The sequence below is a fragment of the Ciconia boyciana genome, chromosome 8, assembly GCF_034638445.1.
Source record: "Ciconia boyciana chromosome 8, ASM3463844v1, whole genome shotgun sequence".
NCBI classification, from domain to species: domain Eukaryota; kingdom Metazoa; phylum Chordata; class Aves; order Ciconiiformes; family Ciconiidae; genus Ciconia; species Ciconia boyciana.
Window position 1 is genome coordinate 36,012,282 of NC_132941.1, and position 16,066 is coordinate 36,028,347.

At 36.9% G+C, this 16,066-nt stretch overlaps 1 protein-coding gene across 1 annotated transcript in view; it reads right to left on the reverse strand.

Annotated features, from left to right (window-relative positions):
* Positions 1-837: 837 nt before the first annotated feature.
* Positions 838-16,066, reverse strand: part of GLUD1 (glutamate dehydrogenase 1) — a 31,155-nt gene continuing 15,926 nt past the window's right edge. Inside the window, exons 5-13 of the mRNA XM_072869434.1 lie at positions 15,502-15,596; positions 10,801-10,980; positions 8,886-9,023; positions 7,781-7,918; positions 7,581-7,661; positions 6,584-6,707; positions 5,223-5,314; positions 2,869-2,931; positions 838-2,217 (exon numbers count right to left, since the gene is read on the reverse strand). Of these exons, the coding sequence (XP_072725535.1) occupies positions 2,098-2,217; positions 2,869-2,931; positions 5,223-5,314; positions 6,584-6,707; positions 7,581-7,661; positions 7,781-7,918; positions 8,886-9,023; positions 10,801-10,980; positions 15,502-15,596 (1,031 nt within the window). The 3' untranslated portion in view covers positions 838-2,097. The remainder of the gene's footprint in view (positions 2,218-2,868; positions 2,932-5,222; positions 5,315-6,583; positions 6,708-7,580; positions 7,662-7,780; positions 7,919-8,885; positions 9,024-10,800; positions 10,981-15,501; positions 15,597-16,066) is intronic.

Consider the following 16,066-nt stretch of genomic DNA (forward strand, 5'->3'; position numbering starts at 1 on the left):
ATGCTCCAACACTGAAAGGGTTCCATTTTTCAAGTTTGCACAGCCAAACTAGAGGTGCTTTACTAGCTGGAGAGGAGACGATGCAGCGGGGGGGGGGGGGGGGGAGAACAACAGTAAATTAGCCAAGTCTCCTCACTGCTACTGTACTTTGCTTTCAACAACTTTGCTGCCAGACAATGCAACTCAGCTTTTAAGATCCTTTCTCTTTTCAGTAATACAACTATTTTTGTGAGTTTTTAGCCTCCAGGTTTTGGTGGAAGTAGGTTACAATTTGTCAGAGTTGAAACTAAGATTGTAACAGTTCATTTTACTATCTAATAAATGTTTACATAAAAACTACACTGAAAAATATGATTCAAGATACAGATCTCATGTTTAGAGATCCACACCTTGATCATCACAGTAATTCTGTCATGCTCAAAGGGTTCTCATTTTTAAAAAAAAATAAATGCCAGTATATATACACTGCACTTAGGTGATCTGTAGTACTTTTATAACCCTAGATATCAGCATATATGATGGAGTAAGCCACTAATTAAATGCATCACACAGGTTTATTGCTCCATGCTAACTACTAGAATAGTTCTTCACACAAATTTGAGAGGACACAGTAAAGACCTGAAATGATTTACCAAATATACCCAACTTCAAAAGCCTTGCTGACAGGCGAGTTCAAGAGACAGAGAGCTGTATTAGTGAACCCCTTAGGATAACTCACAAACAGTATCACATCAGTAGGCATGTAACGAATAAACAAGTGTGCTGTGAAGATTCACAGACTGATTGTAACTACGGAAAGCTATTGAATTACATAGAAAACAGTAATACACCAGTATAGTAGGTTTGGAAAGGTCAACTTTTTTTAATAACTGCTCTTCTCTCCAGGTTATGTCATGCAGTTACAAAGTAGTTAGAAAAAAAAGCATGAGTTTCTGGGAGGGACTAGTTGTCTTTTAAAAAAAACATTCATATTCATTACATAAATAACATCTGGCACTTCAAGGGGACTCCACTGGACAAAAGCCTTACTTTAACTAACTTTAAAAACTGTGCTTGATCCAATATTGTGTTGAGGTCCATTTTGTTGTACTCTAATATGTTCAAAACTTTCAAGACCTCCTGGATGACAAAAAAAAAAAAGGCTGTGTGTTAAGACAGTGGATTAAGTTTATAGCAGCATTCTAGCTCCTCTGTGGTTTGGCCAATGATTTCTGGGTTCGGTTTCACTTCAGTTGTTCACTGAGGCAGTATCTAATTTTCAGAAAGCCTCTGAAAGGAAAAAACTGAAAAAATTCCAAAAAAAATAAGTATGATTGCTTATCAAATTCAGACTACCCCTTTTTTTAAAAAAAGGAAACAACCTATAGTCAGAATAGTTATGTAGATAATTGATTAAAAACATAACTAGAGTTGCTTGATAGTTTCAGCTTATAAAAATATTAGTCTGTCACCTCTACATACTTCATGGTGATAGTCAAGCTGGCTTGAACATGCAATAAAAGGCAGTCCTGTAACAGCAGCACAGTTAAAGAAAAAACATTGCCTAAAGAGAATCAGGCCTGAAGCTTTACTACAAATAAAAATTAGACTCCTATCAAAGTTAATCCCTGCTGGAGGCCCGTTCTTCCTTTGACAATGACACAGCATTGATCATACAAGGCCTTACTGAAAGTGCCAAAGCCAAAATTACATCATTAAACAAAAGTGCATGAAGTAATAATGAGCTAAGTGCTCATCTAGTACAGTATCTAGTACAGTATCTGATCTGAAGTCTGAGAAGTGGCTCAGGTGGCAAGACCACTCTTTCATACATAAAATGTACCATTTTGTTTTGTAGGCGACATACCCAGAATGGCCCCCACAAGTGCAGATGAACTGTTATCTTCAGATACATACTTGTATACAATTTCCTAATCCATGGATTTTTATTGTAAAAAAGACTAGTTTGGACTGAAACTAATTGAGATAGAATCCACTATAATGTCAGAAGAAAAGAAAATTTTGTGGTTACATGTAAACTTGTGATAAGCTTTTTCAAGAAGAGGGTACATTAACGGCGAGAGGGATGGGATACAATAAGGAGAGGTAATGGCCTATTTATGTAAAGGTCAGGCCAGCCTCATTGTACACTTTGAAGACTTTCTCAATTGCATTGACATAGGCAGCTGTTCTCAGGTCCAGACCCAGGTTGTACTTCATGGCAGTACGCATGATTTGCTGAAACAGAAAAGGTTACATGTGATTTCTGCAAGTTTCTCCATAGGAACTACACCAGATTTTGCTTAGAGGATCTAAGTTAGGAGTATAAGAGCTGCTAGATTGGTATCAGAGCTCAGATCCTTTGAGGATCAAGTCTAAAATTTCTTGATTCCCCTTACAACTGAGATCTGAAAGGGAAGAAAATCTTTCCCAGATTACTATATTGGTCCTTTTCAGGTCTTGGATCCACATGTACCTCAGATACAGGGAGAGACAAGATGGCTCAAGTAGTCTTTGCCCCACTAATTAAAAATACCACATAAAAGGATTAATCTAAAACTGCTGACGGCAAAGTAAAGCACGCTTAGGTAAGTGTCCCAGATTAGTCAGGTAGAAGAGGACAACTAAAAATTTTCTAATTACTACAGCTTCTACTAGAAAATACTTCCTGATTTCATGTATTAGTCTCTAATGTTTATTACACTCAGTTAAAGTTGGCCATCCCTGCACAGAGCAGAAATACCTCATACTCATAGTGACTTCCATTATTGTGAACTGTGTATCTACTCCTTTAATTGCAAATAAATTCTGTACCACACATTCAAAAACTGTCGCAAAGCCACATAAGTTCTTTTTCCCTACAAGTACATTTACTAACGCAATATTTACCCTAGCAGAACGCTCCATTGTATAGGCCAACCCAGAGTGGACAATGTCTTTCTCAGACGCACCCTGCAACAACAGGAAATAAAATCGGGGTTTAATTCAAAACACAAAAAGGTAGTAGTCATGTATTAGGGACAATGACACATTGGATTCCCATAATTACTGAAGCTTGCTCGCTCATTTTCTTCTAATGACTGGTGTAAGAAACTAAATCGCCTTTACTGTGTTACTTGAAGAGCTAATTATGGTCAATTCAGTTCTAAAACGTCAGATGTAAGCGCTGCAGTCTTTTATATGCCTAGCTTCTAGATGCATGATGCTAACATTTTTTACTGATGTTGTAACTACTGTTTTCAGCCTTCAGAACACACAGTAAATGTTAAACAAAATGAGCTCCCAAGAATTAATAACCTATAGAAACTACTTCCATTTGTTTTGAAGACTGTCAGGTTTTAGGAAGGGCATGGATCCCCGGTTCATATATTCAACGCTGTATTTAGCCCTGAGCAACTCCACAATAACTTTGTTCCCATTAGAATTTAAATACACAGAACAATAAATAATTGAAGATACTCAGTCATTCTAATTCAGGCTATCAGCTTCAATGTTGCATCATCCCGACTGTTGTAACTTACTAATAATTTGAGACCTGGCTTCACAAAATATATGTTTTTCCTCAAATAACAGTTTGGGCTGGATGTAGAAATTACTAGGCCAGTTTCTATGGCTTGTGTTTAAGAGATCACAGCAATCACTTTAGGCCACAGAACCTATCTACCATACTATTCATTCAGCCTAGCATTTATGAAAATGCGAGCATCATACTGGATCAGGCTAAAGTCTATTTCTGTCATATGACAGTGGCCCACGTTTATATGCATTTCCCCCAATTTCTTCCTGAGGAAGCATGGTTTAAAGTTTTTCACAACTCACTGGATTGTTTCCCCCAATCATTTGTTCCATCTCCTCCTGAACTTGTGTTAAAAAACAAACTGACCAACCCTTTTAGCTTCCATACATCACTTGGCAGGGTATTCCACATCATAACTGTCTGCTGTGCTAGGAACCATCCCCATTCTTCATTCTGCTCCTCACTCTGCTGGTTTTGTTTGACGGCACCTTGTTCTCCTTCACCCTTCCAGTGAACAATCTATCCTTACTCATCCACTTTCACACCACTCATTCTATAGATAGATTACTGTCTCCACCCCAAGACTATTTCAGGCCAATAGGACCTAGGTTAATTCATTGTTCCATGTATGAAAAGCTTCTATATCTTTGATTATTCTTGTGATCTTTCTCTGAACTTTCTCCACATCTACAATGTGTTAAGATACAGAGACCTAACCTGCATGCAGTATTCAGAAGGCAGACACACTCTGGGTTTATCTTGTGGCATCATTAGTCAGTCTTACTCTTTTCCCTTCAGAACAATCTCTAACACTGGATTTGCTTTTTGATTGCTATGGATTTCTAAGCTTATATTTTGTCATTACCTCCAGATCTTCCGTTTGAATGCAAATGGATGAGCTCACAACCCATCATTTTATACGAAAATTTTCCCACCATGTATTGTTACGCATTAGATAATAATTTTACCTGACATTTCTTTGCTTGTTAAGTCAGTCTTAGAAGAACATTCTACAATTTTTCAGTCAGCTCTTGTCTATATTACAGAAACGGTGTACCAAACTGTCTGTGGTGTGGGATCTTGTTGAAAGCTGTTTGGAAATTTAGGCAAACGATATCAACAAGATCTCCAAAACAAATTCTGGAAATGTTTGAGACAGTACTTCCCACTACAAAACCTCCATAGACTTTGATAGCTAGGGTTCAAAGAAATTATGGAGTCTACGTATTTATCAGGTTAGCCAACAGAAATATCAAGTATTTCATAGCAAACAAAAGCATCAGGAAAAAACACAGGTTTTTAGGTTTTTCTTACTGGCCTGCAAAAAGAATCATTCCCTGCAACTTCCCTGGTAAAAAAACTCACATGGTTTGTCTAAACAATGGAGACAGTCTGTTGCTCTGAAAAACTCCACCACATGAATGGCAACGTGCAATCTAACACTAGTTACAAATATAAAATGCATCTGTATTAAAACTGTAGCTTTTTAACAATATTGGAGGTATTTTGCATGGACTTAAGTAACAGAAAGAAAAAATAGCTTACTTCTAGTATTCTTAAGCAGTTCAGATCATTTGCTTGCTTTATTTGTTTGGCCATCAGGCTAACTATGACTAATGCCTTGCTTGGGGCAAAAACCTCCATAATAGCTACAATGGTAAAATTTAGATTGCAGTTATAATATCAGAATACAGTAACAGTAAAAAACCTAACAGCAACTACTTACCGATATCCTATCTTGAAATTCTGCTGTAGGCACAACTGGAATAGTTCCACCGTGTTTCCCAAATTTTCTTTCCAAGCTTTCCTGGACAGACACTATGAAGGAAAAAAAGCAGAGGCAAGGTAACTGACAAGGAACAGAATGTGCTCCCTAACAAAGAAGCTGACCCCAAGACTTTCAGCATTCAATGGCATGAAATGCAGACTACACGGGCTGGGGGCAAAGGCAGTCATCTTACTTTTGTTTTCTAAGAAAAGGGAAAGATTCATTAGTTTTTATAGGTGAATGTCTCCAATACTAGCAGCAATATTGCTATAGTACAGTCACACGGCAAGCAACTGTGGATTTACTGATCCCACTTTGGTAGACTCATAAAGCAATCTGGATTAACTTTCCTAACTTGATAGATAGCATTAGATAAAACATTTCCTGAAGTTAAAGCAATTCATTATCTCTTATTGCACTTTGCATACACACTACTTGCTAAGAAAAAAGCCCAATCTGGAATTATTTTTTTTTTCCTTAAGACATGAGAAGTGCTTCAGTATTTTGAATTGATACTTATTTCATCTTAATTCTTGTAATTTAATTAGTAAGCTTTCCTAAACAACATTGCAGAGTATTTCAGATGACACAATCTTGAAGTTAAGAAAGGGACTTAAATTACAACTGCCATAACCCTCAACCACTTTAGAAACACCTTGAAAGGTATCATTTGTGAGAAATGGTTATATTAAAAAAAACATTCAGATGCATGTTTTGTGAAGTCCTATGTCCTGAGATTCTCATGTTTTCTACAGAGTATTGTTTAAAATGGAGCAATATCCTGCAGTTCTTCTGCATTAAGCTTTCTCTCTCCATGTAATTGGTATTCTGGCCCAGAAACTGGGAAGCACAGAACACCCTAAGTGGAGTTGTAGGCCACAAGTAGATTTTTACAGCGCCTGTACCAAGGGCAATGTTATTGCCCTTTATAGAAATCCTCTGTTGTTGTATATGCAGAACAATGTCACCCACTCAAACTTTGAATACTTCTCAAATACCAAGTGTACAGCTGAAAGACATTTATTAAGAAGTAATAAATATTTCACATAAGTCGTTTGAGTTCAGTATTTTCACAAAACTGAGGAAAGCATCACTTTATGAATTAAAAGATAAACTGAAAAAGTATGCATTTAACTTAAGTCATTAGAGTTGCAAGTCAGTTAACCTATCAAATCTTTCCTACTCTTCAGTATGCAGCAATAATAGACTTGTGGGAAATTAAGGTGAATTTAAAATAGTTTTGTATTCATTTCTCCCACATTTGGTGCTTGCTAGTTCAATCTATCAATTAAACAGCGAAAGCAGAACTGAACACTTACTGAGCAAGTGGTAGTTCGAATCCCTTTCATATTTAAAAGTCAAGCGGCCATAGCTGACGTGGTTCAAGTTTTTCAGCCACTCAAAATAGGACACTGTTACACCACCAGCGTTCAGGTAAAGATCCTGCACAGAAACAGTAAATGTCTTGAATTGTGACCACGTGATGAAGACAGCTCTATCGTATTAAGGAAAAGCAAGCAGAAGTATTATGTACAAAGTATTAGTTTAAACTGCAGTACAGAAGACAATCCAGTTGTTATTCTTAAATGACAACACTTATCCTCTTCTGCAGTCCAGGGACGACTACTACTGATTTAGAAGAGGACTTGACTTTAGAATACGTGAAGTTCAGGTGTGCTCGACTGACCACTTTCTTTTATTTTAATACAAGTTTTTAATCAAGAAAGTTAGGGCATTCTTAGGCCATCTCAGTGAGCAAAGGCTGAAAATCAGCCATTCTTTCTAGCAGTATTGCCTGATCAGGACACATTTCTCTGGGAAAAGGATATCATTATACCTGGATAGGTCTTATTCTTTCAAATTATCACTATAGGCAACATTTACGCTACACAATCTATGATACACCGTTCTGGCAGAGCATCACCCAGAGACACAATGTTTACAAACAAATTGGCCAGTGTATTTACTCTGCCTTCTTCCTTTGCTTAGTGGACTATTTAATTGGGCAAATGTCAGCTAATACTCCAAAATGCAAAACTATAGATTTAAGAACTAATTGTGGATTGTTCTCTCTTCCGAATATGTAGCCTTCATGTAATAGGTAGCTTTGGTCATCTACAGTTGCAGTGAGATCTTTAAGTAATTACTACCAAAACTTAAGCAACATTGACACCCATTTCCCAGACATCAGTTGTTAAAAACCACTCTAAAAGAATGAATGGCTATTAATAAAAACCTTCAATAAAAAATGTCTTGCTACAATTTACAGAAATATTACCCTTGTAATGAAAATCAAAGGTCATAATAGAGCCTTACAGGGATAACCATGATATTCCGCTCCAAGAAGATTTTGTCAGCTTCAGGAGTCGTAGGCCCATTGGCACCTTCAGCAATAATCTGAAAGGAATCAGAGCAGAGTAACTCGGATGTATATGTGCATCCATGATAATTATTGAATACTAGTATTTAAACAGGCCTTCTCCACTTTTCATTTGCATTTGAGCTCTCCAACTTACTTTTGCTTTAACCTTGTGAGCATTGGCCTTAGTCAACTGCTTCTCGCTGGCAGCAGGGATGAGAATGTCACAGTCTGTTTCCAGAATACTGCCCTCAAGCGTCTGTGCTTTAGGGAAGCCCATGATTGTCCCATGTTGCTGTTTGAAGGAAACAAACCAGGGTGTTTTTAGCATGCGTGTACTCATTTGCCTTCCTTCCCTTCTTCTAACTTTCAAAAAAGAAAGAAGGGAGAAGCAGCAGTACTAGAAAGACAGCACATAATATAATTCCTATCTTTACTTAGATTAGGCATAAAAAGCAAGCTACAAAGCTTGGATAACAGTCCAAGTTGCCATGATTAAGGCATAACTGTTTTCTGGCCAAAGACACTGATAACCATTTGGGCTCTGGAGTATTTCATTCTTTAGAGAAAGGGGTGATAACAACATTCAAATGCTCACTATGTAAAAGAAGACACATCAATTAAGCCCCTTAGAAACTCTAAGTGGGAGATCGTATTTTAGTGCCTGTGAACTGTCCCCTCAAGACTGCTTCACTTGGAAACTGAAATAAAAAGACCGTATCCAGTTTTCATTATAAACTACATAATCAAGTCACACTGCCAGACAGGCTTTCATTTTTTCAGAAACATTCAATATGTAAGAAGCAGCAAAAGTGCACTCTGAAGTCTTAAATGTCCATATGTTTGTGATTCTCAATCAGGAATCCTTTAGGAACCTCCTTGCTCTGGTTCCTTGACACATCCTTCCTAGTTTGGTCATAAGAAAGGTAAAATAATCATGAACTCCAATTCTGAAACCAAAGTAATTAGCCTGCACACATGCAAGCCCTTGCCATTTTTCTGAGAGTCGGGTCAAAGGGTAAAAAAAGTACAATGTTATAAACCGAAGAGACAGCCAAAGCCACAAGATCAGTTAGTGTTAACCACCTGCATTCATATTGGGGATAAGGAGAAAACCAGAAGAATAAAGATTCCTAAGCCATTTTGTAGGTACTAATTGCAGCATGATTTAAAAATCACAAATTAACACCAGTCTACAGTCATCCTATGTCCTTGCAAAGCTGACAAAAATGAAACTATTTCTGCTCAGCTAAGTTTCATACCAATTTGTAATCTTCTAGTTCCTTTGGGTCAATCCCATCAGGATTCCAGATAGAACCATTAAACTCTCCAACAGCAACGCACTTTGCTCCAAAACGATGCAAGTACCTCATAGAATGCAAGCCCACATTACCGAATCCCTGAAGGGGGAAAGAGAAAGGGAAAAGTAGTTAACCCTTCAGCAAAAATGATGATTACTGCTAAGGCTTATATAGCGTTGAATAGATTTAAATAGTTCTTCATCTCTTAGCATACCTTGGCATTAGATGATGTGTATAGGAAAGATGGAAGAAATCTACATGCATTCTATTCTAGTCTGAATACCATTGTAGAAATTATGCATTGTGGCCAGCAATGTACAGTTGTGCTAAATTTTTTATACTGGAAACACAGAAGGGAAGCATTAATGCTACTATGAAAGTGTCAAAACTATGATATTGATCAACATAGGAACATTATGGGTATCTGTTTTAAAACTGGCACTGTCTTAGAGGGATTAATGGATTTTTGTATAACTATTCAAAGGTTTGACTAACATTTGCAGGCCAAGAAATATTCTCATTTAATTTGGATAAGGAAGGCTTAGAAGTGTAAAACCCATCCCACAATGGAAATCATTAAACAAGAATATCATTAATTCTTCACATTAAAATATACAAACTCGTAGGAAGCTATGTAATTTCTAATACATTTCTGAAGTGGTCCTGTACAAAACAGACTGCCTAAATTTAAATTTAGATAATCTTGTATTTAACTAGCATTTTTTACATCCTTACTGGTGTAGAAAACCTAATTCCAGGTCATTATTCAACATTCTGGAAGTAAAGGAACACGTATGGCAGACCAAAAGGTCACATGATCCGTGTCAAAAGTTTGTAGTAAGATTCTATGCTGGAAAAAAGCTGAATATTAAATTCCTGTATAACATAGCTCCAATTATATTGAGGATTTTTGTTTATATATTAGAAGCAAACTTCAATACAACAGTTTGTCATCCATTAGGTCTCTTCGCAATGCTGTATCCTCATTTTTCTAGAAAAAATCTTCAGCTATTCTTATGGCTATATTTTCAGTCTAAGTTATGCTTAAGTGCCTGTTGGTTAGCCCTCTGCCAGGCATGAAAATGCCAAAGTGCAGGGAGATGAGTGTGCTGCTGGGTCCATGCAGGGCAGAGATGTTTGTTTTCAGCCCACTGGTTAACTAGAGGACAACTTGGAGGTTACAATTACTCTGCTATTTCTAACAACCAGTGCATTGGTACTAAAACCAACAAAACAAAACAATCCCTCAAATCCTCCACTTAACATAGTGTTCAAAGCTGAACAGAACAAGTTATTTCTTTGAAATTTTAAGACTGATAATGCATATTACTGAATATCAAACCCCTTCAAAATTCAACTACAGAAATCCTGAAGTCTTATGCACACCAAAAACATACATTCAACCTTACAAATCTAGGATAAGGTATTGGTTTCTACTTTTCCAACTGCTCATTCCATAGCGGAACAAGAACATAACCCCCAATTCTTTCTCTCTCTAAATTTTTTTATTACAAAACAGCGCAACAAATTTTGTGTAGGCAGAAACAGTGTCACAGCTCATTGAAAAGCGTGCAATGCCTTAGTTTAAAGAAATTCTGTAATAGTATCTCACTTTTTTCTTTGCAGCCTATGTTTATAAAAGACTGGAGATTTGGCTTTGTGCCTGTAGAGTGCAATTGAAAGTTCAGTTTTTATAAAACAGTCCAAAATAAAGGGCACCTATGTTGCTTGAAAAGTGTTTCTGAAGTTTGAGAGTAAAGGTTAACTTGGAAGTTGTAAAACCCTAACAGGATTTATTGCTGCAGTCCTTTTTAAAAGCAGCTCTACTGGAAGTTTGTTTACTACTTTTTCCCTGCAGTTGAAGGAAAAATATTACCTGAACAGCAAATGTTTTATCCCCAAATCCAGGAGTCATTCCTAATATACTCATATATGATGCTTCATTGATGAAATTTTCAATTCCATGGAAGAGCCCACGACCAGTTGCAGATATACGTCCATGGATCCCACCCTGGCTGATCGGTTTACCAGTTACACATGCATGTGCATTAATATCCTGTAAAACAGTGAAGGACTTGAGCGCTATGGAATTAATCAAACAGCTGGAACAAGAAGTTTTGTACACTTCAGACATAAGGGAAAACAGGAATCATAAGAGTCAGAACATGATATAGTTTATATACATTTAGTTTGTAAAGATTATTTCCTTCCTGAGTTTGTGTGAATGCCTTCTCAGAAGTACTCTGGTAGATGTCAGGAAAGTTGCATAATGCAATATTAGATATGCTCTGTAATTTTTTGTTGTATTTAAGTGTATATGTTAACTTCAGTCTGTGGTTAATTAATTATGGTGACATCCATGTTGCACTGTTAGCAACAAGCAGACCTTTGACAAATCAAAAAGCTTTGAGGGGTATGTTTCTCAAAATTAGCTCCTCTTACAGCCATAATTTACACCATTATTCTTGACATTTTAATTTTTTAAAGGGCTCAGACATATCCTTGGACTGGTTTTTAGTCATCTTTAAACAGTGTTTAGTGTTCCCTTATACCAAATTCAGTTATTTTGAAACAACAGTACAGGCCTAATACCTTCCTGTTGTTGATGTCAGAGGAAAATCTACAGTACGAAGGTCATATGGGAAAAGTTAGATAAGTATTTACTACTTTTATTCAGAAAAGCAATATATAATCAAGCCTTTATCATTAATTTGGTGGTAATAAAATTAATTTTTCCATATGCTAGACAGCTAGTCAAGATAAAATAGACTATTTAAAACCAGAGTTCATTTTTCAAATTGAAGTTAATGACTTGAAAAAACTTCTTCCGAACTAGACACTGTTTGGGTGTCCCTCTTCTGTCACCACTGGTTCCCATGCTCCCACACCCTGGGAGCACAGTCACGCAGTGGCTTGGCATCCAACACAAGTGAAAGAGTAGGGATGAAAGGGAATCCACTGAAATGAGTCTGCCAGCAGCCGGATGGGTTTCAATTCCATCAGCCACATATTCACTGGGAGGCTCCCTCCTCTCCATCACTTGTGCCAAATGCATTTGCATGCCTGTGGCATGAGTGCAAGATGCTTGGTGAGAGGAAGGAAAGGAACAGACAAAAGTAAGTGGAGGCAGAATGGCAGGAGATGACTAGAGCCATAATGGAAAGGAAAACTATTTATTATTTGAAAATGATAGTGAGTTAACCATATAAAGACAAAGATAACCCCTCTTTAAAAAACAATAAAAGTGATGCTGGGCTTGCCACAAAATTCCTAATTCAGTTTCCCAAAACATAGCTGCATTGCTCTCATTAAGCTGTATGCTCCCTCTGGTGGCACAGCAACTACAAACAAGATCTGTGGTGGCGGTTTGCTAGGAACAACTTGGCCCGGCATTTTGATGTATTTTTAGGTCTTCATTCTGTTTCAGATTGAAACTACATTTTAGCCTTCATACATTCACAAAGGAGGAAGTATGTTTTATAAATACTTGAAGAAATACAGCCTCCCTCCATACATAAGAATGTACTAAAAGTCTCCTCACACATCCCAAAAGTCAGTTGGATGTGTCAGGAAGTACAGAAGGTTGGAGAGGATTAATTTAATAAAAAACTTTAGCCACATATAATTCAGTGATGCAGCAACTTAAGATGGATTTTCTGGAACAGTTAACATGGTAGTTATTAAAGACTTGCACGGTTTGGCAAGAAAATGGAGCATGAGGTGAGGGCAGTTCCGGGTCTTCCTGAAGTCACATATACAAACCACAGTCAATGTCAAAGTCCTAAAAATTCTGGTTTTAAGTCAATAAAAAAAAAATGTTTAACACATCTTGGGACAAAAAGACAGACTACGGCTTTTAAGGAGAAGCTTGTAAAATGGCTTATGGCTAGCATTAAAGACTTCTATATTAGTAATAATAGTCTATGAACTTAGCTGGCAAAGCTCAGACACTGAACTTTTGCTTGTTTCTTAACCCCTTTCCACACTGCAATAATATTCTCCTTGTCTCTCCAGCTTCCTGGCTCTGTATGTTAGGTTTTGAGTAGACTTCCCCTATCTGTTTATATCTGTTATTTGGCTTTTCCTTTCCACTTCAAGCTCCCTGAACACATCTGTGTGCAACCACACTGACTCATCAGGTCTGTAGATTTCTCACTGAAGAGTTGTCTTTCCACTCAATTGAATGTAGGCCCTCCCATAGCTTCCATCTGTTTTCTGAATTATGGTTAGTTTCAGTTTTGTTCAATGGTCATTTTCTCCTCTTAGTTTCCTTCCCTCCTTCCCCCACGGTCACTTTTATATATCTAGTAGTTCCTTAATCACCTTTATTTTGTTCTTGGTGTCTCAGCCAGATAGTTATCCGAAACATCTTCCTCTACAAACTGGTTTTGATAGGTTATTCCACTTTTTGCAGCCTTGTCAGAGTTCCCACTTTCCTTCTCTACACCTGCTCATTCTCCACAATAGCTCCTAAGTTCCACTATGGCTACCGTTCTCTCTTCCATGTACAAACAAGTAACCCAGCCAAATTAAGTAAACTGATTCAATTTTTTTCCTTATTTCAATTCTTTAATTCCCTTTTCATAAAAATGTACCTAAATCCCCTCAGGTTTTTTTTATTCTTCAAGAATAAGATACTGCCATGCAGAGAGCCTAGGAATAAAAGCAGCTGTTGTAGCATCATTCGAATTGTATTTTTATCCTCAGTAGTTGTTGGTTTATTTTCTTTTGTCATTGAAGCATGTATATGTGTAGGACTACACAACAAGCTGAGATGACAAAGTGGAAAGAATAAGAAATTCAGCCATTTAAAAATCTTCTCCTGTATCAGTGTTTAGTTTTCCACCTATTAAAAAACCTGAAACTTCTGTATAAAACTGTACATGAACTATTAACAAATACAGCAAATCTTAATGCAGGTCACGTGCTGTGAGCCTTCTGTGTCAGTTGTAATATAGCAACGCTGTTGTACCACAGTGAAATATGCATTTTTGTGCAATGAGTTAAATATTAAAACTTAAAATGCTTCGAGGCAGTAGTTTTCTTAAATGTTGGAATTTTAAGTTATGACTGAGGGGGCAAGTTGCGACTCCGCATGCTGATGTCTTTTTGAAGTAATAATTTTGGGTTTTTTATCAGGTTTAAAGTTTTAAATAAAATATTTACATTTACATATGTGAATAACAAAAAGCAAGTACTATTTTATACTGATATCCCTATCTAACAGACAGCTCTGTGTAAAAGTTATTTAACTCAACTAATCAGCATGCCACAGCCTATTCCTCAAGCATTCCTCCCCCCCACCCCCCCTCAAGATACCTTAGACTGTATTTCAGATCTAGAAGAACCTGTGCCATCCCTGCCTCCTATTGTTAAAGGCATCAGACAGCACAAGACAAGTATTCTGCCAAGAGCCTGTCTCAGGAAAGCCAGGCACGTCTTGAACAGACATGCCAGAGAGAAATACACGTTGGGTGGCTCTAATGCCGTATTACTGGGGGTGTACACCCTGCTCTATTTCTGAAGAACTGTTGGAAGGGACTGCAGAAAGTGAAAAGAAAGTCTTTTCAATTCAAAAGGAGCTGAGATAGGCAAACATGCGATAGCTTAGCATATCAACACACTAATACGAAGCTATGGCAAGACTCCTTAGCAAACAAAGTATGACCTGCTGGAGTAGCAGAAATAACATCTGAAAGAGAAGCTAGAAAGTTTGGGTAGAATGGACAGTAGAGCCTTAAGTAGTAAGTTGTCTGTAATACACTTTTCTTTCATCCAACCTGTCAAAAGTATACAACAAAAGTGTTTGGTCAACATTCATGTTTTTGGTACAGTCAAAACAGGTACAAATAACCCCAGTAACATAAGGGCAAAGGCCAAACTAAGGGCTATAATTAAAAACTAATTTTCAAAAACTTTATTTTTTATTGCCTTCTGGGCAATAAATTGTATCAGTGCCCTGTTGTTTTACATTTTGGAAAATTTGATGAAGTTTACACTGATTACTTGTTACTTTTAGGGGACCACAGAGAAACAACTTCAATACTTTTACAGGTTAGACCAATAGTGCAAACTTAATTTACATGGTCTCTTGAATGCACAAAACCAGAGCATTTATTTAATAACACTTGTAAATTCAGTAGTCTGAAACGGAAAGATTTCAGTACTTTAAGACTATACCAACTATTATGAATGAATTGTTTAACAAGTTTAAATTAGTAACTATAGTACTAATGAAAAACAGAGGAAAAAGGGTAGAAATAGAAACCAATTTTAGACCAAGTATGAGACCTTTAAAAACAATGTATTTTCTTTTTGCTGAACAGTTGCAATCAGCATTGTATCAAACTTAATTTAAGCCTAGTATAAAAGCATTAACCTTAAAGCTATTTTTCCTTAACTGTACCCTAAAAACCTCATACCGGTTAAGTTGTTACAGTTTGCAAGAATATATTTAGATCCACACAATTAAATAAAATTATATGATTAAGCAGCATGGTAATAGATTTCTAGATAAAAGGATTTCTGCAAAGACCAAGAAAGCTTTTCTACTTCAAAGCCTCTGCTCAAAACTTACATAGTGTCCTATGGTACTGGCATAGGTGTCAGCAATCCAGGACATCTCCCTCTCTCCTGTGCTCATATCAGGAGCAGGCACATCAACACCAGGGCCTGTTGGCAACAGTGAAAACAGCTTTTAAGGATCAAACATGAATAGTTATCTTCAACCATTATTCCCTTGGGAACTGTGCAGGGCTTGGCAGAGAAGAACTGATTTCCTGTTTAATCCTCAGTTTATTATGCAATCAACAGATTCTTCTGGATTCAATTCAGTTTTAGATGCCATATCACACATTTGTACAATACTGCCAAAATCTCCAACCTTTCACACAAGCCATTCAGTAAAATTAAGGTCAGTTTGTCAATTAAAAGTCAGAGTAAGATAATGCATCAAAAGCATATTTGTATTTTTATTTTTTTGATGATCATTGCTGTAACAACAGGAAGAGTGCTATCTAGGTATGATTTCTATATACCATGACACTAATTGGGGTTTTTTTGCATTAGAATTTCCTTTTTGTTCCTGACTGAGTTTAAAAATTGAAGATAGGCTGTTCCTAGTCATTGCACTGTAGCACATG